Raw genomic sequence first — 22,945 nt, 5'->3', positions numbered from 1 at the left:
GCTGCTCAGGACAGGGGTCCCGGGCCGTCGGCCCTGCGCTGCCCAGGAACGAGGACTGCAGGTCGGCGCAGAGCTGGGCCGGGAGCTCTGGGTGCTGGGGGCGCTCCAAGCTCTCAGGCTCACGCAGCACTGAGGACCCTCCTCTGCAGCTACGAGGGAAAGGAGCCGCTGGGCAGGGGGCACGGCCGTCCCCCACGGATGCTGGCGGCGCTGGACCACCTGTCTCGTGGGACGGGTCACCGATGGGCAGGTCCCTTTGCTCAAAAATCCAGTCACTCCGGCTTTCACCATTTCTCATTTCCTTTGTTACCTCAAGAGCTCACTCCTTTTAAAGAAACTCCTCTTAGAGCATGGAGAGAGAAACTCGAGCTAGGTTCCCGGTATTTTTCTTTCATTTTATTTAGAATATTTAGAGATCACCTTGACTATATCATTGAGATTCTAATTCCAGAGGGAAAAAGATGAAAATAGTTTTCACCGCAAAGTAATTTTAAAGTGCTCTATGAATATGAATAATAAACTATCTAAATGTTAAAGAAGAAAGCCCTGAAAAATAAATGATATCGAAGGAAAGGAAATGATCTACATGGAGGATTTTAAAACAGGGAAAAGAAAATCAAACGTCTCAGGGAGAAGCAAGTTATACAAAACTTACAAGACTGACTTCACAGGGCCTGTGGTCACGACGCACAGCTCATAGAGGGTGAGAACCGAACATGCCTTTTTAGAAGCCAGGTGCAAACTGTGATACCTTCACATCAACATTCTGCCTACCTTTTCATAGTGCTCTATCAGGATTTCCACCACAATATTCTGAAACTTAATATTCATCATCGCGGCCACAGTTTCTTCCTGGGCTCTCATTAGAGTTGGGCCAAATATTACGCCAAGATTTGAGACAGTCATGAGATTTTGTTGGCTGTGCAGTGAAACTCTGCAAATATACAGCATCAAAAATCCATTAACTTAAACAATTAGGAAGCTATCAAATTTCTGACATAAAACACACAAACAGAATTTAAAAAATTAAAAAATTTTGTGATATAAAAGAAAATATAATAGAAGGCATTATAGGCTTATTTTCCTAAATGGTCCATTTGAGTCACTCCCAAATAGGGCATTGGTAGATTATGATCTAAAAAGTTAATTAATATTAGTCCAAATAAATCATAATTATAAAGGTTAATCTATTAGATGAAAAAAAATCTTGATTTCCTAAGTCAGGCACAAATATCCTAGAAATATTATCAGCTGTTTGGTATTTTCTATGGTACTTTACTTCTACTAGAACATAAGGTCAAGGGTGGACTGCTTGTATTTATATTGGGAGTCATCAAACATGTTTTAAAATACCTACTGCTGGGTATTTTCATACATAATATTGCATTTAATCCTCCCAGTAAATTATTCCTATATTATATACATTAAAACACAAAACAAAACAAAACTAAAGTAAACATGCTATAGTTGTCTATAGCAAACTAGAGATGACACTTCTACTGCGATTCAGGTCTTCTGACTGCATGTCAAGCGTCTCCTTGAGCTCCCCACATAGATCACTGGCCAACACATGTCTTCTATCCATTCATTCAAAGTCTGCACTTACTGTGTTAGGCAAACAGTAAGGCACAGAGATGTGACAGCAGCACTGCTGGCTTGAAAATGAAAAGCTTCTGAGATCACTGACCTGAGCAAAGTATTCCCAGGAACTGTCCATAATGACTTTGACTAGTTAACTAATTTCATCTGAAAATTGGATATATTTTTAAGAGGAAACCCTGTTAATCTGACCAATCTTCTAGTTCAACCTCTGTCTCTTCTATGTTATTCTCAGCAGAATCCTATCGGGTTATTGGAATGTAAAGTTTTAGTAAGGAGCATAAGACAAACACATTCCAAAAGTACAAATGCACGCAAAAATCCAGGGTTGGGGATTATTCATGTAACTCCTTGCAGAGGACAGAGAAAGCTCACTGTGTGCCTGAATTCTTTTTTTGTGCCCAAGAAAGCACTTCCTCAGAAGGTTTTTGGTTAGAACAAGAAGAGTTTCATACCAAATTTCCTTTTTAAATCAAATATATTTTAAGTGCTAATTATGTACTAGGTAACCTATTTGGGGGACCAAATCATGTCCTCTGCACGAAACATATACAATTCCTAACCCTCAGTACTGTGGCTCTTTGAACATGTTATTAGTTAAGGTGAGGCAGGGTGCAGGTATGAACCCATCTTTGAACATGTTTTTAGTTTATAAGACAACCAACTAAAAAAGCAGCACACAAAGGCAACTCTGGATCAAGGACCTAACAATAAGAGCTAAAACTATAAAACTCTTAGAAGATAATATAGGGTCAAATCTTCATGACCTGGGATTCCACAATGGATTCTTAGATATGACAACAAAAGTATGAACAACAAAAGAAAGAGATAAATTTGATTTCATGAGAAGTTTTAAATTTAACACATTGATGGAAATCATCAAGAAAGGGACAGACAGCACATAGAATAGGAGAAAACAGTTTCCAACCATATGTTGGATAAGGGTTTAATATTCAGAATATATAAAGAACTTTTACAATGCAATGACAAAAGATAATGCAATTTTAAAAAGGGCAGAGGACTTGAATAGACAATTCTGCAAAGAGGAATGAATGGACAATAAACACATGAAAAGATGCTCAACATTGTGGCAATTAGGAAACACAAATTACCACCACAATGAGATACCACTTCATTCCCATAAGGATGGGTATTATTAATATTAAAAAAATAGAAAATAACAAATGTTGGAGAGGATGCAGAAAAATTAGAACTCTAGTGCATTGTTCATGGGGATGTAAAATGGTGCAGCCACTGTGGAAAGCAGCATGGTGAATTTGCAAAAAGTTAAATAGAGAATTATCATTTGACCTGGCAATCCCACTTCTAGGTATACATCCAAAGAGAGTGAAAACAGGGTCATAAACAGACACTTGTAAACCAATGTTTATAGCAGCATTATTCACAATGGGTAAATGCTCAGAACAACCCAAGTATCCATCACAAGATGAAATGATAATTAAAATGTGGTAGATATACATAATGGATTATTATTCAACCATATGAGAAAAGTAAGTTATGAGACATGCTGAAGCACTGAACCTTGAAAACTATGCTCAGTAAAATAAGCAAGATACAAAATGACAAATTTGTATGATATCACTTATATGAGAAGACTAGAAATAGCAAATGTGCAGAGATAGAAAACAGACCGGAGGTTATGAAGGTGGGGGATGGGGAGACAGGAAGGAAGAGGATCTGTTTTTAAAAATTAAAAACATTACCAAAGGAAAATGTTCAGGCTGAAACCAAGTGACCCCATACTTAATTCAAATGCTGAAGGGGTAGGGGTGGTGGGCGATGGTAGTGGTGGAAAAAAAAGGGAATTGGGAAGCAGACTTGGCCCAGTGGTTAGGGCGTCCACCTACCACATGGGAGGTCCGCAGTTCAAACCCCGGGCCTCCTTGACCCGTGTGGAGCTGGCCCATGTGCAGTGCTGATGCGCGCAAGGAGTGCCGTGCCACCCAGGGGTGTTCCCGCTTAGGGGAGCCCCACGTGCAAGGTGTGCGCCCCGTAAGGAGAGCCACCCAGTGCGAAAGAAAGTGCAGCCTGCCCAGGAATGGCGCCGCACACGTGGAGAGCTGACACAACAAGATGACACAACAAAAAGAAACACAGATTCCCGTGCCACTGACAACAGCAGAAGTGGACAAAAAAAGAACATGCAGCAAATGGACACAGAGAACAGACAACTAGGGCAGGGAGGGTGGGGAAGGGGAGAGAAATAAATAAAATAAATCTTTGAAAAAAAAAAGGGTATCAGTTAAGGTAATTATGTAATTATAAAAGACAGTATAAATAGATATTTTTTCTCCTTTCTTCCCTGACTAAAAAACAATTATATTAAACAATATGTCTATAATTGAATTGTTGGGCCTATATATATAGAAATGAGTTATATTTGAAAATAACAGCATAAAAGGGATAGGTGGGAGCAAAGATGTCTTGGAAGATGGTAAGAGAAACAAAAGAAGAAAAGAAATGATAAAGTTAATATAACAAACTAAAGATATATACTTGTTATCCTCTCTTCCCTCGGCTCCTTTAATAAACACAAAATTAGATAAAGCAATTTTTGATTTGTAACATATATAGATGTAATGGGTGTATCAATATTAGCAAAAAAAGAGGGGAAAAGGCTACAGAGACACATAGGGAAGATGTCTCTCTACCTCACTGGGAATAAGTTAGCATAAATCCTAAGTAGATTCTGAAAAATTGAGATGTATATGATAAGCACTAGAGCAACCACTAAAATATAACTCAAACAAATACAGTATGAAAAAATTAAAGGAATGTTACACTGAAAAATACCACTTAATGCAAAAGAAGGTAGTAAAAGGAGGAATGGAGGAACAAAAATGAAATTTGAAATATCAAAAACAAAAAGTAAAACGACAGGCTTAAATTCAACAATATCAATAATAATACTAAATGTGATGGATTAAAAAATACAATCAAAAGGCAAAGGTTATCAGACCAGATTAAAAAGACCCAACTATATGCTGGGATCATTAGATTCAAAAATACAAATAGACTGAAAGTAAAAGGCTAGAAAAAGGTATATCTTACAAACAACAATCATAAGAAAGCTGGAGTAGTTACACTACTATCAGACAATTAGCTTTTAAAATTCAAAAAAAAAAATAGTACTGCAATAAAGAAGGACATTTTATTGATAAAGGGTCAATCTATCAGGAAGATACAATAATTATAATCATATATGCACCTAACCACAGAGTTCAAAATACATAAAGCAAAATGATGTGTTTACAGAAAGCTTTTCCAAACTGAGATTCAAGAGTTTTGTTTAGTTTCACATGTGCACTGTGTTAAGAATTTTGGTCTCCTGAATATTAAGAATTTTGGTCTCCTGAATATTATGAAATTAAAACTATCTTAAACAGAGTGGCAAATTTAACACCACTCGCAACTATCCATATATAAGGTACAAAGATTTTTATTTAGGAGGAATTAGTTCCACGTTTTCCTTTGCCTGAAACAGAAATAGATCATTAAAAAAAATATATTTCAACAAGTCCCCACAAAATGTGATCTGGAAAAAAAATTAATATCACTTAATATATTTAAGTTACATATTATTAATTATATCAAAACACATGATATATTGAATAATTTAATACTACTTCTAATTATTTACAACTAGAGGCAGAGAGGAAACCATAGATGACCTTTGTTCTAAAGAAAAAGAAAAGGATTCTCAGAGAGGAAGCAAAGAGCTACACCATGTTCCAGCGCTAATTATCAGAGGGAGATCTGGCATCAGCCCTTGGGAATCCCAATCCAGGGCACAGGTTTTAGATCCGCCCCCACCATTCCCTGGCCACATAAGGTCATCAGAGTCCAATAGTGTTACTGGATGACTGCAGTTTTCACAGGAGACGGTGGTGACCTAGAATTCTCTGAATGTGGGAACATATTCTACAGCTGCTGGTCTGTCAGTGGGACTTTGAGGTTTAAGGAAAAGCCAGAAATGGTAGTGGACGTGAAGCACATTTAAGACCCCTCTAGTGGCCTCCCCTGCTGGTCTCTGGTCAAAGCCACACATGCTCACATTCAGGCAGAACCTTGTCTTAATCCAACATCCGGGCTGATTAAGCAAAAACATTTTCTGTGACACGCGTAGCTTACAAAAGCACATTCACAAAGGCTTCGCTAGAAAATTAACCGGACACCAGCAGTAGAATGCCCATTAAATACACTGCGGTCAAATTTCTAAGGTCTACTCCTGACTGAGGATGGCACATCTTCATTCATGAGCGAAGAGCTGCTGCCAAGAGGAGACAGTTACCAATGCCTGTGACGTGACGCCATTCCTAGGGCATTTAATTTTTATTTCGGAGGGAGGGGGGATTCATATCATGCTAATTTCACAAGTAAGATGATACCTCCTAATATGTTTCAAGAGCACATTTCAAATGCGTGGGGCTCAAACTAGCACAAATAGGTTACTCCTTGAGTAAAGAAAGTTGAATCGTTTGATTTTGAATTATGATACTCATTAAAATGTAAAATGTCCCTATTTGTAAAGGAGATTGTTAGATAAGTTTAAAAATTTAAATTTGGACTTTGGTTTCTAGTAGCATGGCAAACAGATTTCTGGATTAAATATGTGTGTGTGGGGGGTTGGGCAGTGTTGTCTTTCTCAATCTCTCTCTCGAGACAGAAACATCTCTTTCTTGGTCTCTTCTCTATCGTCTATCAATCGATAGATCAATAGATCGGTCTGTCTATCTGATATTTAAGTAGATGACTTAGCAAGAAAGTCAGAAAAATCTTCAGAGGAAAAATATACATACACACACATATATATATATATATATACACACACACATATAAATCCAGAAAAGGAAGCTAACATTGGAATTTTAGTTTGACATGGGGGAATCTATTGACCAAGCAAGTACGGAAGTATGGTTTTCAAACTAAGTGCTTACAAGGCAACTAAGAGAATCGGGAAAATACTACACACTCCTTCATGCACTTCAAGTTCACATCGAAGATTTTCATCACTATTTAAAAGCTACAAAGGACATAATTATTTGTATACTGTAAATGCACATAATTACATACATATATATAGATGATATATCTTACTGAAAAATTATCTGACCACCTAATTTTTAAGCACATCCTATAAACTCTAATTATAATACCAATGTTACAGCACCTTTATATACTTTAAAGACATGACCAGTTTATAACTACTTAGTTATAGTAACAATATTTAAACTAGAGAATTACTTGACCAGGTGCTTTATTAAGATGTCCAGCATCTCTCTGTTTTTCTCTGGTAATCGATGAACCAATGCGTGCACGGCTTCCACCCGATAGTTCTGGTCATCGGATTCTGTAACATAAAAAAGGCCACCATGCTCAAGTTTTAATGGCATTAAACTGGGCACGTAAGTAAACATTTGTAACTGAGCCTCACGACCACTCCTGGCTCCCATGTTTTCTAGCATCGTTTCACAGAGTAAGCTTGACACTATCATTCCCAAAAGCCTGGAGCAGCTGACAGCCCATGGTCTCAAGTACTAATGAGTCAGGAGTTCGTGGAAGAACCATTCGAAGCCAATGTCATCGAATGTACACCTGTGTCCTCAAACCCTGCACTTCAAAAAACCAAGACTCATCACCTGCTCAGGTTTTGTTACAAGGATTGAAGCAAACCTTTAACAGGGTGAAAGGGCACATCTACTGTGACCACGTGCCTGTGATGCTCATTATACCCGTTACCCCCATACTCCTAACAGCCTTAGGAAATAGGCATTTGTCTCCATATTTAAAAGATTCAAAGACAGAGAGTACAGAGTGTCTTCTTCAGTAGCATGGCACACATATGGAGGTTTCCATGCCCTCGCTGGGCTCTGAGAATGGGAAATCTGCAAAGCAAAAAACCACCCAAGGCAAGTCTAGCCTGCCACGCGAAAGCCAAGATGCTACCACATCTGCCAGAGAATTTTCTAACCTTTTGGAACAATCCATCTATTTGACATTCTGGTGACTGCCCACACTGCCAAGCCCTCTCTCTGGAAAGTGCACGACTCATTGGGTTTACACATGGGGCAGCCATGTGCCCTGCCCAACAGCCAGCACAGCTCTTAGGATGAGCAGGAAAGGAAGAGCTTGACTAAGATTGGCCAAACACTAGGTCTCTCTCGGGAGCTGGAACGGAGACATCAAAACCTCTGATCTGCCACTGGATACTTAGAAAGGCAGATTATTTAAAACCAGGGCTGGGGCCAAATGGGCCCCGAAGTTGAGGAAGTCTGAGTGCAAACGGAGACCAGGGTGTGGCAGATACACTGAAAAGAACAGAGATGAGAGGCGCTCCAGAAAGAGTGGGAGAGAAATGCCAGTTCCCAACTTCCCGGGCCCTGCTGGAGGCTGTGGGGAGCCCGACCCATTTCCCTGCCTAGAGTTCTGTGAGACTCCTCTGAGTCGGGTACCTTCCTGTTTTTTACTGAACTGGGAATCTGTTTCTTGAAACTAAATGATCTTTAATTAATTTAACATCTAGAAAATGGGACCATCCTTGACCCAGACAACAGAGTGAATTCTTAATGTCAGAACATATCACTTCCAATATCATCGTAGTCAAGAGCACCACTATTTGCCACAGAAACAAATGGAGAATTTGACACTATGACCACAGGGTATGGAAAAAACAAGCTCACTGAGCCATTGCAGCTAAGCGGCTCCAATGCCAGTCATTACAGAACAACGTTACAGTAAGAGAGCATTCTGGGTCAAGAGCCGTCACCTGACCTACAGTCCTGGTTTTGTCATACATTCACCAACGTCCTTGGAAAGTCCCGTGCCTGCCCTGGGTCCTCATTTCTAGTTTATAAAATGGGGGATTGGAATCTACATTTCCTCAGGTCCTGTCCATCTCCCAGAGTTCTGTGAACAGAATGTTCAGATGGGAGCTTGGAGGAGAGAGCAAAGAAGAATAGCTGCTGGCAAGACCACGTGGTCAGTAATGCGCGCTGGACCAAAGATCAAGGTCACCCCTCTTTATCTGACACTTTCATCAGCAGACAGCATATCCTGTGACATTACAATGGATGGCAGTCAACAAACAAAACCCACTGCTTTCTTGGATTATGGAAAATACTCTTGCTGCAGTCACACCTCATACACCTTAACAATGAAATGTCAACTTATAATTGTTACAAGTGATGGCGATGGCTCTTCCGTCTTAATGGTTTAAAAGTCGGTATTTCTAACCTCTCATTTTACATGTTTTTCATTGTCTCTCTTCCTCCCTCCCAATTTTTAATAAAGCTCATCTATTCATATGCTGTTATAGCAATGGTAAATCTAAGGAAATGACTTAAATATGCGATCACCTTAAGGAAACATGAATTTGGGGAAAAGAGGAGTGATCAAAGTGCCTGTTGCCTGGCTTTTCTCCACAGATGTAGGAATATAGCATGTAAGCATCTCCTTGGAAGTAAGTTTGTATGGACACGTTCATTTGTAGTCTTATCTAATCATTAAGTTGCTCTATTAGGAAACTGACATTTGTCAATCGAATAAAATGAAATCAGAGCGAAGCCTCAGGGCTCTTTCTAATCACATCGACCTGTCATCCCAAAGCCCTAAATATTTTGTTTCACTAGCACACTGCCAAAATAGACAAATTCAGGAAAGCAAAGGGTCACGGTAAGAATGGAAGCAGGAGACTGATGAAATGATGCTGAAATTCATTTCCACAAAGCTGGGATGACTTATGAGATGTTATGAAGAGACAAAATCTTTTACTTCATTCTGCGATTCATTTCCTGCTTTAGATATCCCTAAACCATCCTGTTAGCTTGTCAATATCAGATTGACGCTTCCCTGAGCAAAACTAGAAAAGTCTTAACTGGCTTACACTTACATGTCTAAGGAACGCTGCACAAAACGCCGTCAATTATAATACACCCAATGCAAGTATACTTACTAACAGCAACAATAAAATCTTTGTGCAACTTGTAAGTCATCAGCGGTTCGGCAAGACACCTAGAACAGAAAGGAGGCGCGTCTGAGAAGGGCAGAGGCCTCTCCCCTCGGAGCCCCGGTGCTGTGGTAAGAGCTGGGTGATTGGGAGTTACAGGGTTAGGTCTCCCGCTCCCACGGGCACGGCCGCCCCAGCCCAGCCCCTGAAGCTCCCGGTGCCCCACAGCTCTTCCTGCTGCACCCAGACCGGAGCGGGGCGGGGAGAGACGCTCTTTTTAACTTGGTGAGAACTGCTGTACCGCAGGGACAAAACCCCTCTCCCTTATGGGGAGAAGTGAAAGGGAAAACACTTTTCAGTTTCAGCTTATTTTAAAGAAACACATGAACAACCCACCAAGTTAATAATACGACACCAAAGACATCATCCGGTAATCATAAAATATCGCCATCTTTCAGGCTATTGCTGGAAGTACCAAGGCAGGTTCCAGAGCAATAAGCCCAACGAGACACCTACATCTTGCTCTGTTTCGCCGAACGGGAAGTCGGGAGCCCACAAGCCAAGCGGTGCCCGTGGGTCCCGGGACCAGGTCAAATCCCGCTCACCTGAGGTAGTTCTTCAGTCCACTCGTTATCGTCTTGTTGTCCCACAGTTCAATGTCAATGTCAACATCAGGCGGGGATTTTGGAGCTGCAGAAAAATAAAACAAGAAGTTTAAAAACGTGCATTTCAAAACACTAGCCCCATCATTAAGAAAATGGATATCAATGCGAGTGGCCAGAAATGGGAGCTCTGTAGCCAGGGGAAACAGACTGAGAGGTGAGGACTTTCCCTGTTAGACTGTCTGGTTTTTGTTTATTATTATTGAAATAATGAAAATGCTCTGATAATGACTGAAGTGATGAATGCACAACTATGTGATTATACCAAATACCATTGCCTGTATCCTTTGTAACAATTATAAGCTTTATTAATATGTATCAATATAGCTGGTTTGCTAAAACATGTATCAATTAGATGTATATGTTAAAAAAAAGAGTTGTTTAAAAGAATACTTACATCTACTTTAAACACAAAAACTTAAGTGGGTCAAAAGAGAAGGGCTTTCATTTCTTGGGACACAAACAGGGCTAATTTTTGCATTGTTGTTTGTGTGATTTGGTGTGACGTTTGCTTGGACAGTCTACTACAAAGAGGTCTCAGGGACCCAAAGCAAGTTAGTAACTGCTACCGTGCCAGGGAGCTGACCCGTGCCCGACGTGCCTCTAAGTGCCTTACATGGACTTCTTACCACCCAATCCTCACACCTCAAGGAGGCAGGTGCAATTATTACCCCAATTTCATAAATGAAGAGACCGAGGCACGGAGAGATTAAGCAAATTACCAAAGGTCACACGATTTTTCAGAGCCAGCTGGGATTCCAGGCCAGGCTCTCTCGCTCTTACAGAATCCTAGATTGTGCCTCGAGCTCATCAACGGACACCTGAGAACAGCCCGCTATAAAATGCCCACCTCAAATTCCAACTGCTCAACTGAATAGTAAGAACTGATAGAAAAATTAAAGTACTCCTTGGAAATACTCAGGGACTAACGACCGTCTCTATCTCAAAGAAATCCACAGTTTGTATTACACACAAGAAAAGACAAAGATTGACTGAGCAAGCTTCTTCCCCCGACACTTACAGAACGTGGTGGACATGAGCTTCTGGACTTTGGAGTTGACGCCACCTATTCGGTAGAGGCCTAAAATGGTGATGCCTGATGGAAAGGAAAATCACAAAACATGGCTTGCAACGGTTTCCCAAGGAAGGAGGGGTAAAAACACAGACACATGCCTGTACAGATGGAAGCCACACATGCACTCGGCAGCCTACCTCTAGTAAACCTACCCTGTAAGCCCCAATAAGACACAGGGACGCTGGACGGCGATCTGAAAGGCTCTGAACAGCTTCAGAGCAGAAATGTGTACCTGCCTATTCTCATTTTTTTTTTTTTTTTAACAGAAACCTTCACCAAAGAGGGGGAGGGCTGGCCTGTTTTCCTCAAGTTGATTTCTCCAGGGCCGCCAAGGCCTGTCCTAGAGCAGGCCCCCGAGCACCTGCCGTGGGCCCCAAGGCCCGGCTCCTGCCCCAGCAAGTGGGCTCCTACCATGGGCCCTCGGTGAGCAGCCAGGGTGCAGACACTGCGCCCGGTGCTTTCCACAGAGCTCCATTTCATCCTGACCATAACCCTTTGGCATTTTTATCTTCATTTCAAAGGTAAGGAAATAAATTCAGAGAATTTAAGGAACCAGCTTAACTTCTAAAAACTTCTGAGGGACAGCGCCAGGATGTGACGCTAAATTTGTAGAACTCCAAATAGAAGTTTTTCTTAGACAAGTTTCCCGGGAGGTGAAAAGAACCTGGCAGGCAAGAGGAAGGGGCTTCAGGAGAGGTGTGCCCGGAGGGAGCGAGGGGCTGAAACTGAGGCAGGGACTGAAATCGTGACGGGAACAGATACAGGCAGAGGCTGGGGACACTCGCCTTAGGAAGCTTATTCACGTCCACGATGCTTGAAAAAACTAAGTCAGTTTTTGCAATAATATACAGCCCATCACTAAGAAGTAAGGCTATATTAGGAAAAAAACACACACAAAAAATAGAAAGTATGCAGGCAGTATGATTATTGGAAAACTGACGTTCAAAGCACAGCTATTTATATATTTATTATTTACATATTTACATAATTGTTTACATTAATCTCCAGACTTAATGACTAAAGATTCTCATTCAACAAATCCTGAGGCTGAATTGAAATCTCAACATATGCAACTGCATTTCTAAGGTTTCTGTGTAAAAATGGAGCATCTGACAGCAGTGATGTACCCATCAGGCAATAGTTACCTCTTGTTTCCACAGCTTGAATGCATTTCCTCACAAAGTTGAACCCTGCTTCATTTAAGTACACTGAAAGTCAAAGGAAACCACATTGTTTATGCTGAACGTAGGTCCCCCTTCAGCTGTCACTGTTGTATCGTCCTGCACAGTGGCTGTTCTAGAAGTTATCAAGTATTTTGGCTAGAGTCTGAATTTTTATTTTGGGGGGTAAGAGGAGCGGGAGGCCTAAACTTACCAAAGTTACTGCATCAATGCACTTGCAGAGAAGCAGAGATCCTTCAGAGAATGTAAGCCCTACACTGATCCCATCCAATTTTCCGAAAGTTAGCATTAGCCTCCCCCATGCCTTTTCCCAGATGATACAGCAAATGCAACAGTAACATTGAGCATTACTCTGCAAAGCCTTTCACGTATTCCTTTCCGTGGGAGTCTCAAAACAACATGAAGATATATGAATATATATCAATAAAACGGCTTTTAAAAAAATTATGAGGTGGACAGAAAAGATTTGCAACCTTAAGACGGTCCACTGGCTGGCTGAAAACTTCACTTTACTCTGTTCTAAGCTCTGGGACCAGAATTCTAACTGCTCTCTGCTTCCAAGACTAATTCTCTTCGTTTTGCATCTTGCTATTTTATTCAAAATAATTAAACATTCTTAGTCCACTAAAAATCCCTGAAAGGTTTTACATTCTAAAATAGCATTTTTATTATTGTTATATTTTGTTAAGTCTTTTCAAAAAATTTTTTAAGACTTTGGAGCCAGAGCAAATCAAGTTCCTTGTTTAAGAGAAAGCCTTTAATTTAAATAATACCATGTAAGGCCTAGAAGAAAAGCTCAAAGTATTTTTGTACTTTGGATGTTTTTAACCTTTTTAAATGTTCACATGTGGTAGAGATACATTTTCAATGTTCCCAAACAATAAAAATGAAATTTTCAAAAGTTAGATTAAACATATTCAGATAGTTCAGCACAGGCCCACGGACCAAAAAAATACACATGAATCCATCTGCCCCATGGGATCTAAGCTCCCTCTCAATCGGAAGCAGAACATATATCACCATCCCCAATTCCTTGCAATTTAGGAATAAACAAACGTAAGAGTGGAAAGCAACTATGGACTGAAGTAGACTTATGACTACTCTAGCAATGGAAGAACTTTTATTATTGATATAAAGGCAGTGGCCACGAGCAGTTCTGAGGGAGGGAGAGGGAAGACGAGGTGCAACATGGAGCATTTTTGGGATATTGGAATTGTCCTGCATGGCCCTGCAATGGCAGATACAGGCCATTATATATACACTTTGTCAAAAACTTGCACGGGGCCAAGTGTAAACTATAGGTCTTGGCTAGTGCCACGCTTCAATATGTGCTCATCAATTGTAACAAATATACCACACAAATGAAGGATGTTGTTAATGTGGGGAAGTTGGGAAGAGGAGTGGGTGGGGTATATGGGAATCCCCTTATTTTTTTATGTAACATTTATGTAACCTAAAGATTCTTTAAAAAAAAAAAGACACATGAAAAAATTTTTGGTAAAAAACTTTGGTCCTGCAGAAGTTTAAAAACTTTGAAGAAATCTTACAAATAAATCAAAACCAGTGAAACTGAACCACCTGAAAGTTTTGCAAACTCTGTGGCCTAAAAAACTAGAGGTCATGACACGGTAGCATAAGTAAAAAGCGTAGTCAGGCAAAAAAATCGGCAATATGGCACACTTTCTTAAAACGCAAAAATTTGAGGGTATGTTTGTTTCCATTTGCCTAGAAAAACTCTAGAACTTTCCACACAAACCATTTGGTTCAGAGGATAAGGGCAGGAGGTAGGGGCTGTCATTTTTATTCGGTAAATTTCTGAATTGTTAGGATTTTTAAAAAAAAATAAAATGTTTAATACTTCAGAAACGTAAAAAAATATATAGTAGATTTTAAAATGTCAAAATCTAAAAACTTGCCACCAGTAACTGGCTCGTTTATTTCTGCCTCCAGTGCCCGAGGTCAGGTGAGCAACTCAGGGAGTGTTTCTGGTGAACTCAACATACAAGAAGGAAGACGTGGTGCTTTTCCCGCTACTAGACAGTCAGCAGTCTTAGAATAAAATAGTGGCCCTCGAGCACGCATCTCGTGAGCGCACAGCTGCCTGCCAACACACACCTGCAGAGCCTTCTGGACACGTAGTCCCAATACCCCAAAATGCCAGTAAGTGATACCTTCGGGTGTTTATTGAATATGGGAAACGCTGGGATGGAGAGGCGAGGAATCTATTATTCATTCAAAATTTTAACAAAAACAAGCCAGCAAATGTCACCCTGAATGGTAGCAGCGTTTGAGTCACTTAATACAAGTTCCTGACATTTACCGTGTTTGGTTCTTAAAGTCACGCTGTTCAACTTCTCAATAAAAAAAAAAAAAGATAAAAAGAAGGAGAAAACAATTCACCTGTAAGAAGTTCAAGAAAAGTGGCCTTTGGTAAAGTTCTGAGAAGAGAACTGTGGTTACATAAACACAAAATTCTCAAGTAGCCACTTTGAGAAAATGAACAATAACCAGGCTATTCCCACAGTTCAACTGGGTTATTTGGCAGAGGCACCTCAGCCCCTACTAATAATCCGGGACTACAGGTTCATCAAGTAGAATAAAATCTACAGACAGCCTGCCTGCCAGCTGTCCCGACGTGCACCGTGGACCCTGCCGCGCTGTGGACCCTGTCGTGCCGTGGACCCTGCTGCGCCGTGGACCCTGCACGTAGCTCTCTTCACACGAGGGAACACCACCAAGCCCCTCGGAGCGGGAGAATGCCCTGCGTGCCCAGAACAGCGGCGCGCTTCTCCGTGGCTCCCTTAGAACATCCTCTGCTACCATCCAAGAGTCTGATGGCTCCGTGGGTCAGAGCCGGGCACGCCTGGGCTTGGGTCCCTGCTCTAGAACTTCCTGCTTGAAGGGAAGCACAATCAGCCTTTACGACCGCTCATACCGTAGCTTACGAGGCGTGGGGAACACAGATACAAACATTAAAAGGCTGCAGTAGACAAGGACAAGAAAGCACTGAGGTGCACAACCATGGAGCCAGCCTGCGTGGACGCTGGCTTCCTGCCCCCGGGCTCCCGTTCACACCTCACCTCCACAGAACCGGAACCAGAAGGAAGGGTGCAAGGAGGCTGGCCTGGGCTCCGCCACGATGAGCGAGGAGGAGTTCCACTCCCACTTCCTAGCTGTGGTACTGGACAAGGTTTTTCTCTGTCTCCGTTTCTCCCATAGAGGTGTTTAAAGATAAAAAGGAGCTAATACTTGCAAAGCTCCTAGAACAATGCTTGGCATATACCAAGTGCTATACAAGTGCTGCCCATTGCCATCATCGTTGTCATCAGCTACAGGAGACTGCAAATATCTACAAATGTCCATTTCATGGGCAGGGCATCCTTTGGACATGGCTGAAATCACTGGCATTTGAGGGCTTGTCAGCCAGGAGTGTTCAGCAAGACATTACACAGCTTATTTTTAAAACATCTGGAGCCAGAGCTCTGACCCACTTCTTTAAAGAGATGTAGAGAAAAGGCAGGCCCCGTGAGCCGAGCAGGTCACTGGAAAGACAGCAACAAGCAGGCACGTCAGAAATGACACATTATGCCGCCATCATACTTCAGCAAATCACAACCCACAAAAGCATTTGCTCGCTGGGCTGAACCGGTTGCAGGAGGCTGGGATTACTATGCACCCATGGGTGATGTCCCTCCCTGCGGGAAGATTCTACTTCTCAGCACGCTTGAGGACAGGCGAGGTCATCAGACATGTGCCAACCAATGAACCGTGACCAGAAGAACCATGGGTCACCACCAGCGGCAGCAGGCTGCTCTCTCTCCTGGCACAAGATCAGCAGTGACAGGTGGAGCTTGTTACATCAGCTTGGGTCCTGAGTAAAGAATGCAGGAGTCACAGCTGATCCCAACAGACGTGGGGCATCAGCAAGAAATAAACCTGTACTTGTAAGTCTCCAGGGGCTGAGGGCATCTGTCACCACAGCACAAAACAGCAGATTCTGACTTAACTATGAATAGTCTAAACAACTGCAATTAGCTTTCTCTTCCCTAACCGCAACGCATGCCCTCTTGGCTAACTCATATAATGAAGACAGGGAAGAGCAGTGGCAGCAGGCCCGGTGGCGCTGGCCTTGACAAGGACTGTTCCACACGACGTCGCTGCAGCCGGCGATGCCTCCTGAAAGCCGAGGCCAGGCCAGGGCGGCTGGAGCAGGCTGCCTTCCACCCACCCTGTCTCCCGGAGACTTGAGGACGAGGCAGTCGTAAGGAGCCGTGTTCCTGAAACACGCAGGTGGAAGTCAGGGGCCCACCCGTTTTGGGGGGAAAAAAAATGAAGAATTTCCCAAAGTCATTAAGTGGTTACTATACTGAACGTGTCAGTGCTAATGAGAATTCAACTGAAACAGGATCTCTTGAGCTTAAAAAAAAAAAAACCGGGAACTCCTTAGCATTCAAATCACCTGCCAAACGGGAAGGGTTATCATTACATCAAATCACACGAGTATAAGGTCTGATAATTTATCATAATTTTCCTGTAGCTTGAGGAAAAGGTACTCTTGCTGCAATTGCAGAGAGAGGAGCACACCACCCTACACGGTACAAATCTAGTCTGTGGACTCCGGGCTCACGGCTGACGCAGAAGCCACTGCCAGTAAATGCGTATTGACCGACTGTTAGTTACTGGTTTGCACCAGACTTGCTCGAGCACCTTCCCTGATGGCTTCTGGATGAGCTCCCAGGAGGGACTTGCTCGAGCACCTTCTCTGATGCTTCTACATGAGTTCCCAGGAGAGACCTGTGTGAATGCCTGCCCACTCCCAGCCCCCACCTCAATTCCCTATCTCCTTGTCTTAGAGAGGACCAGAGGAATACTCAGCACACAGCTACCTCCAAACTCCCAGCGATTAACATCTTATAATAGTAAAGATGCTTGATTTCCAGGGTTGGAAGCAGAAGACAGACTAGCTGAAAGAACTTAATTCATTCAGCCAAAAGTTAAAAGTAAAATACTTTTTCTTTCCTCTGGAGACCATTCAGGGCTAAAGCTTTTATTGAAATCCAAATAAAGTTTCCATAAAGCAGTTTAGCAGACAAAAGCTATTAATCTCAGGGGAACTCAAAAAGCCACCAGGAAAAGAAAAAGAATAGTCTTACATACGACAAACAAAGCCAAAGTCCTTGTACCTTCTATTTCCCAGTAATTAAAAACCCAGCAGTCCGTACAGATGTCATCTCCTGGGCCTTCCGGGACATTCTCAGGGTTGACAAACAAAGCAATACTCGTCTTTTATTTCTAATTCCCCCTTCTAATCTGCCATTTCAGATGAGAATATCCCTTATCACAAACAATCATGGCCCAAAAGCAATAGAAAAAAGCACAAGAGCATTTAGCGGTGCTGGCACACGATTGTCCTCCCTGAAGGATGAGCAGCTGCCACCGTCCGGCACTGAACTAGAGGGTCCTTTCCCCCCACTGCCCACTCAGAGCTCCAGCTCCACCCTCTTCCTGTAACTCTGTTGGAAACAAACAGGATTAGGTCCAAGCCTGGGAGAGCGTGGGGGGAGGAGCACACAGCCGAGGGACAGCTGAGGCCTTCCAGAGCTGAACCATGGAAGCAGCAACAGGGAGCTCAAAAACGTGTGCGGCAGGTGCCCAGGGTAAGAAGAACGAGCTCAGGGTTTCTGTTTATCGCTAAAAAAAAAGAGTCCCTAAGCACATGTGCGGAAAGCCACTGACACACACAGGGAGAGAAATTTAGAGTTTGGGGAACTGAGAAATCATCTCTTGCCCCAATCCCTGCGATGTATTCGAGGAGGGGGAATGTTAGGTGGCTTTGCCATTGCATGGCTAGAATGAGGAACAGAAACTATTCCTTACTAAGAGTTTTCTTTTAAAATGGGAAACAACGGATGAGGAGGAGGACTTCCTTTTCTATTACACAATAGCTGGAATAAAGCAGGTGCAAAGCGGAACACAGAGCAAACAGAGATACATGAGTAGGTCGAAGATTTGCCATTCTTTCTCAGTTCTGACTTCCCCCAGAACTAGGGCAGAAAAACCAGCTGAAAAGCCATGATTCAAAATTCCTGTTTGCATGCAGGCATGGAACAAGGCACGGCAGAGAACACCTGGAGAAGAAAGGCGTTGGAGAAACGTTACTTGGCTCTGCTCCTGTAACTGGTGTCAAGGTGGAGGTCTCGGGTCAGAAAAGCTGTGGCTCAAAGGGCAGAATTAAGAAGAATGACTGGGGAGCGATTCGTTAGCAAAATATCCCCAATGGTATGGCTTGAGAAAAAGTTTACTTCTAATCTCAGGTGAATGAATAGTGTCAACTACCCTCCAAGTGAATTCCCCAAGTCGTCTAACTTCAAGAATGGGATACTGCGGCATGTTTTACGGCCAGAAAATTACATGTGGATCAGTATCCTGTAATCAACTAATGCCTTACATTCCTTTTTTTTTTTTTAAGATTTATTTAGCCCCCGCCCCCCCCACCCCATTGTTTGAGGTCACTGTTGGCTCTCTGTGTCCGTTTGCCGTGTGCTCTGTGTCTGCTTGTCTTCGCTTTAGAGGTACCGGGAACTAAACCTGGGACCTCCCATGTGGGAGAGGTGCTCAACTGAGCGACCTCAGCAGCTTGCTTTGTTGTGTCTCTCACTGTCTTTCCTCTGTGTCTCCTTGTTGCATCAGCTCACCATGCCTGCCCATCACGCCAGCCCATCGGCCAGCTTGCCTTCTCCAGGAGGCACTGGAAACCAAACCTGGGACCTCCCGTGTGGTAGGTGGAAGCCCAATCACTCGAGCCACATCCATTTTCCCTACATTTCTTACTTGATGCCTTTTCATAAAGGTAATTCACGCTTTCCTTTTCAATTAACTTTTCCTAGCCCCATTTATAATATGGATACTCAGAAAACAAGAAATCCAACGGTGACCCACGGGTAGGAAGCCGTTTTCACGTTAGCCTTATGGGGAAAGTCTCATTACTCTCCAGTGGCAGCACAGTTCGACTCTTTATCCATGGTGTCTGGTCTCTGTGAATTCAGTGTGTCTTAGGCTCACTTTAGGACACCAGGTAATTCTTAGTCTACCCATAGCTTTGAGGTTTTTGAGTGAAATTATACTTGTTATGCCTACTTCTAATGGCTGACACTCAAAACAATTTTTTACCTGCGTTTTCTATTTTACCATCCTAAATTTCATCATTTTCTTCAACTGTTCAAAAATACAAATACTCTCCAAGCAAAGGTGAGTTTCCAAAGGTGAACAAGAGTATTTTAGGATAGACAGAATTCATATTCAGAGGATATAAAGAAGCCCTTCTCAGGGTGGCAAAGCACTGGTTTCAAACGGCAACCGTGAGACCTTTACACATTGCCGCTTCTGGCAGGATTCAAACATCAGATAAAAAAGGGTCACGAGATCTCAAACACGGGACGAGGCTTCTGAAAATGGAAGAGGAAATGGCCAGAAGACGCCAGCTGCTCTGAACTCCTAACACGTGGAGCTTGCACAGTGGATTTGGGATGGAAGATAGCAGGCTGACGACCTCACCAACACTGGAATACAATTTTGAGCTCAAGAAATAAAATTCTGGACACATCACCAGGAAGAAACCTGGAGCCTGCTCTTCAAGGACCAGCACTTGGCAACTGGGTGTGGAGTGCTGTCAGGCTCTCACGTGCGCCCACGCATCCATCAAATCACCATAAACATGGTGGCTGGTCAGTCATATGGCAAAGAGAAAAGGTGTGAAATTGGTGTAAGAGAGTCAAAGCTTCTTTAACACATTTTAGGCCTCGATGTAGGAGGATATTCAAAATTACATGCTTAAAAAGTTAAAATCTGAGGACTTAGGAAGGCCTCCAGCCGATGGAGAGGAGGGTCGTTTTGGGACGACCTCATCGGTGGGCTGAGGAACGCGTGCAGAGCCTTGCTCCAGTGAACCCCACCGCCGCCAGGGGCTTCGTTCTGGAAGAGCTTTTGGTCCTCGGATTTCCTTTACTCACATTATTTTTATAAAAGAGGCTATTTGGTTTGAGTGAACAAATTTGGATCTCCAGGAACGGATTTAAAACAAACCAAAACAAATGTAAATTTGGACAAGGTGGATTTCTAACAATGTAGTAAGACCTTTTGAAATTAGTTATGCAATTCCATAGGTAACCTGTTTAGAATGATCATAACGCGTAAGGGACGCTGAGCTCCGTATTTTCAAGTTGATTTAACAGATAAGTTGTAAAATGCTTAGGAAGATTACATTTGTGAGAATTGCAAACGTGTCTTATTAGAGGTGATGAAAGAATCTGAGAGAACAAAATTTTCTACTTCTGTAATTGTAATTTGTTATGTCTAAAGAAACTTGATTGATTAGGAGAATATGATCGGTCAAATTTATGAAGTCAAGATGTTAATCAGAAGTGAAAATGTTTTTTTATAAAAATTACACTAGAAATGAAATAAGATCTATACGTTGATTAAAAGTCAACCTAGGGAGCAGATGTGGCTCCAGTGTTGAGCGCCTGCTTCCCACGTGCCCACAGGGAGGTCCTGGGTTCAATCCCTGGCCCTCGTTCCTCAAAAAAAGAGACCAAAATAAAAACATGGTTTAAGATAAAATTTAAAAATGAAGTTTGGCATCTATAGCTTCAAACACTAAATATTAATGACGCAAAAGTGCCTGGAATATTCCTTTTCCCAATCCAAATCTCCCTTTGGACAGTAAAAGCCTCTGGCTCTAATGAGAGCCAGCAGTGGGTACAGGCAAAGGGTGCCTTTCGCGGAAGGTGTGCGCCAAGTGCTACGGAGAAGAGGAGATGACACGAGGACTACCAGGAAACGAACACCAAACTAGGGCCAGAATGGCAGAGTATAGAAACACATGTGCTCAGGCTGCTACAGTCCTGGAATACACGCCACCTTTTAAATGACTGGAGGTGGGAGGTGGCGGGTGGCACTTCAGGTGGCTGGCAGAGCAGAGCCAACTTCCAGAAGGGCCATTTGTGCCTATCTTGAGAAGCAGGTGCCTCCCATCCTAGCAGAAGCACTGGTGATAATGACTTACAAAACTCTTTACCTCTTGGTTAATTATTCCATAATTAGATAAAAACAGGCAATGAACAATTTTAATCATTTTTGTGATAACAAGAAAGAAAGAAATACAGGCACAAAAAATGGAAATAATGTTTTCTAAATCTCTAATATTGAAAATTTTTAAATCACCTATTTTCATAATTTCTGAAAGAAAACACTAAAAAGCATTTAATTCCTTTAAAATGAGAGGCTTTTTTCAATATTTATGACTTTCAAATGAGTTCTTTTCCCATGTTTTATGTTCGTTCCAATCTAATCTGTATTTTAATAGCAGTCTAAAAGGCAAGACTATTATGTCTATGTAAAAATACACTTAGTAATCATGAGAAAAAGACAGTTGAATTAGATAAAACTTAAATTACATCCTTTAAATTTCTATCTAGGATATACGCATAAACCTAGAAACAAACATACACCCTCATTTTAAAAGTAGAATACTACAACTACATAGGTAAAGTATACATGAAAATACCCTAAACTAACCAAAAAATAAAAAGTGGCGAGAAGACGGCAGATCAATAGAGAGGACTTGGTGTGTGATGAAAAACACATAAAACAAGTTTATATTAAAAAACTAATACACAGCAAGTATTCAGGAAAAATTCCCTGAAAACATGACTGCCCGCACGGAAGAGGCGCTACGTGTGTGATAATGCAAAAGCTGTACACTGCAGGGTACTTGCTCCCAAAACCAGCACCGAGGGCTCGCATTTTCAGTCGTGCACTTCTGAGAACACTGCAGCGGGAAAACAGATAAAGAAACTCCACTGCCATAAGGAAATTAAACTATCAACTGCCTCACATCTCCTGGGACAGGCAGGGCTTATACCTATACATAAGCACCAAAGAAATAAAAACCCATATTGGGCCTGTAAGACCAGTAGCCAGGGGTCCAAACGTGAGAAACAATTTCTTTCTTTGAGGAATTCTGATCTGCTGCCCCATCTGATCAATGGCATGCTTCCCCAGAGTTCATATCTACTTTACAGAATATCACGTAATAGCTTTGTGATCAAAATAGCTACACGATAAATGCGACCATTATTAAAATGACTTACTTTCTTCTTTCTTGCTAATAATAGCAGGCAGGGTGTAAATCTAGAAAACAAAGGGAGTCAGTCAGGTATCTGCAGGTAACGACCGAGCATAAAAGACTGGCAAGGTGATAACTACGCAGTGCTGCGCCAGGGCGCACCTGGTTTCCAGGTGTCCTCTCGGCCCTGACCCTTCCTGCAGGAATCCCACTCCCCACCCGGCAGAGACCCACCCCTTCCTTCCGACACTGTGACCCGTTCTCCCCCAAACGACACGGCAGACCTTCTTCAGGAGATGTTCGCCGTGGATTTTGCCCTTCTGCTTAGAGCTTTTG

At 42.2% G+C, this 22,945-nt stretch overlaps 1 protein-coding gene across 1 annotated transcript in view; it reads right to left on the bottom strand.

Moving 5' to 3' along the window:
- Positions 1 to 22,945, bottom strand: part of ARHGAP42 (Rho GTPase activating protein 42) — a 264,054-nt gene that overhangs the window by 22,986 nt on the left and 218,123 nt on the right. Inside the window, exons 12-18 of the mRNA XM_058289224.2 lie at positions 22,635 to 22,674; positions 12,448 to 12,510; positions 11,249 to 11,323; positions 10,171 to 10,255; positions 9,572 to 9,630; positions 6,865 to 6,970; positions 775 to 934 (exon numbers count right to left, since the gene is read on the bottom strand). Of these exons, the coding sequence (XP_058145207.1) occupies positions 775 to 934; positions 6,865 to 6,970; positions 9,572 to 9,630; positions 10,171 to 10,255; positions 11,249 to 11,323; positions 12,448 to 12,510; positions 22,635 to 22,674 (588 nt within the window). The remainder of the gene's footprint in view (positions 1 to 774; positions 935 to 6,864; positions 6,971 to 9,571; positions 9,631 to 10,170; positions 10,256 to 11,248; positions 11,324 to 12,447; positions 12,511 to 22,634; positions 22,675 to 22,945) is intronic.

This window comes from Dasypus novemcinctus, chromosome 27 (genome assembly GCF_030445035.2).
Source record: "Dasypus novemcinctus isolate mDasNov1 chromosome 27, mDasNov1.1.hap2, whole genome shotgun sequence".
In the NCBI taxonomy this organism is placed as follows: Eukaryota; Metazoa; Chordata; class Mammalia; order Cingulata; family Dasypodidae; genus Dasypus; species Dasypus novemcinctus.
Note: the sequence above shows the minus strand (reverse complement) of the source record. Positions and strands in the feature narration are given on the sequence as shown.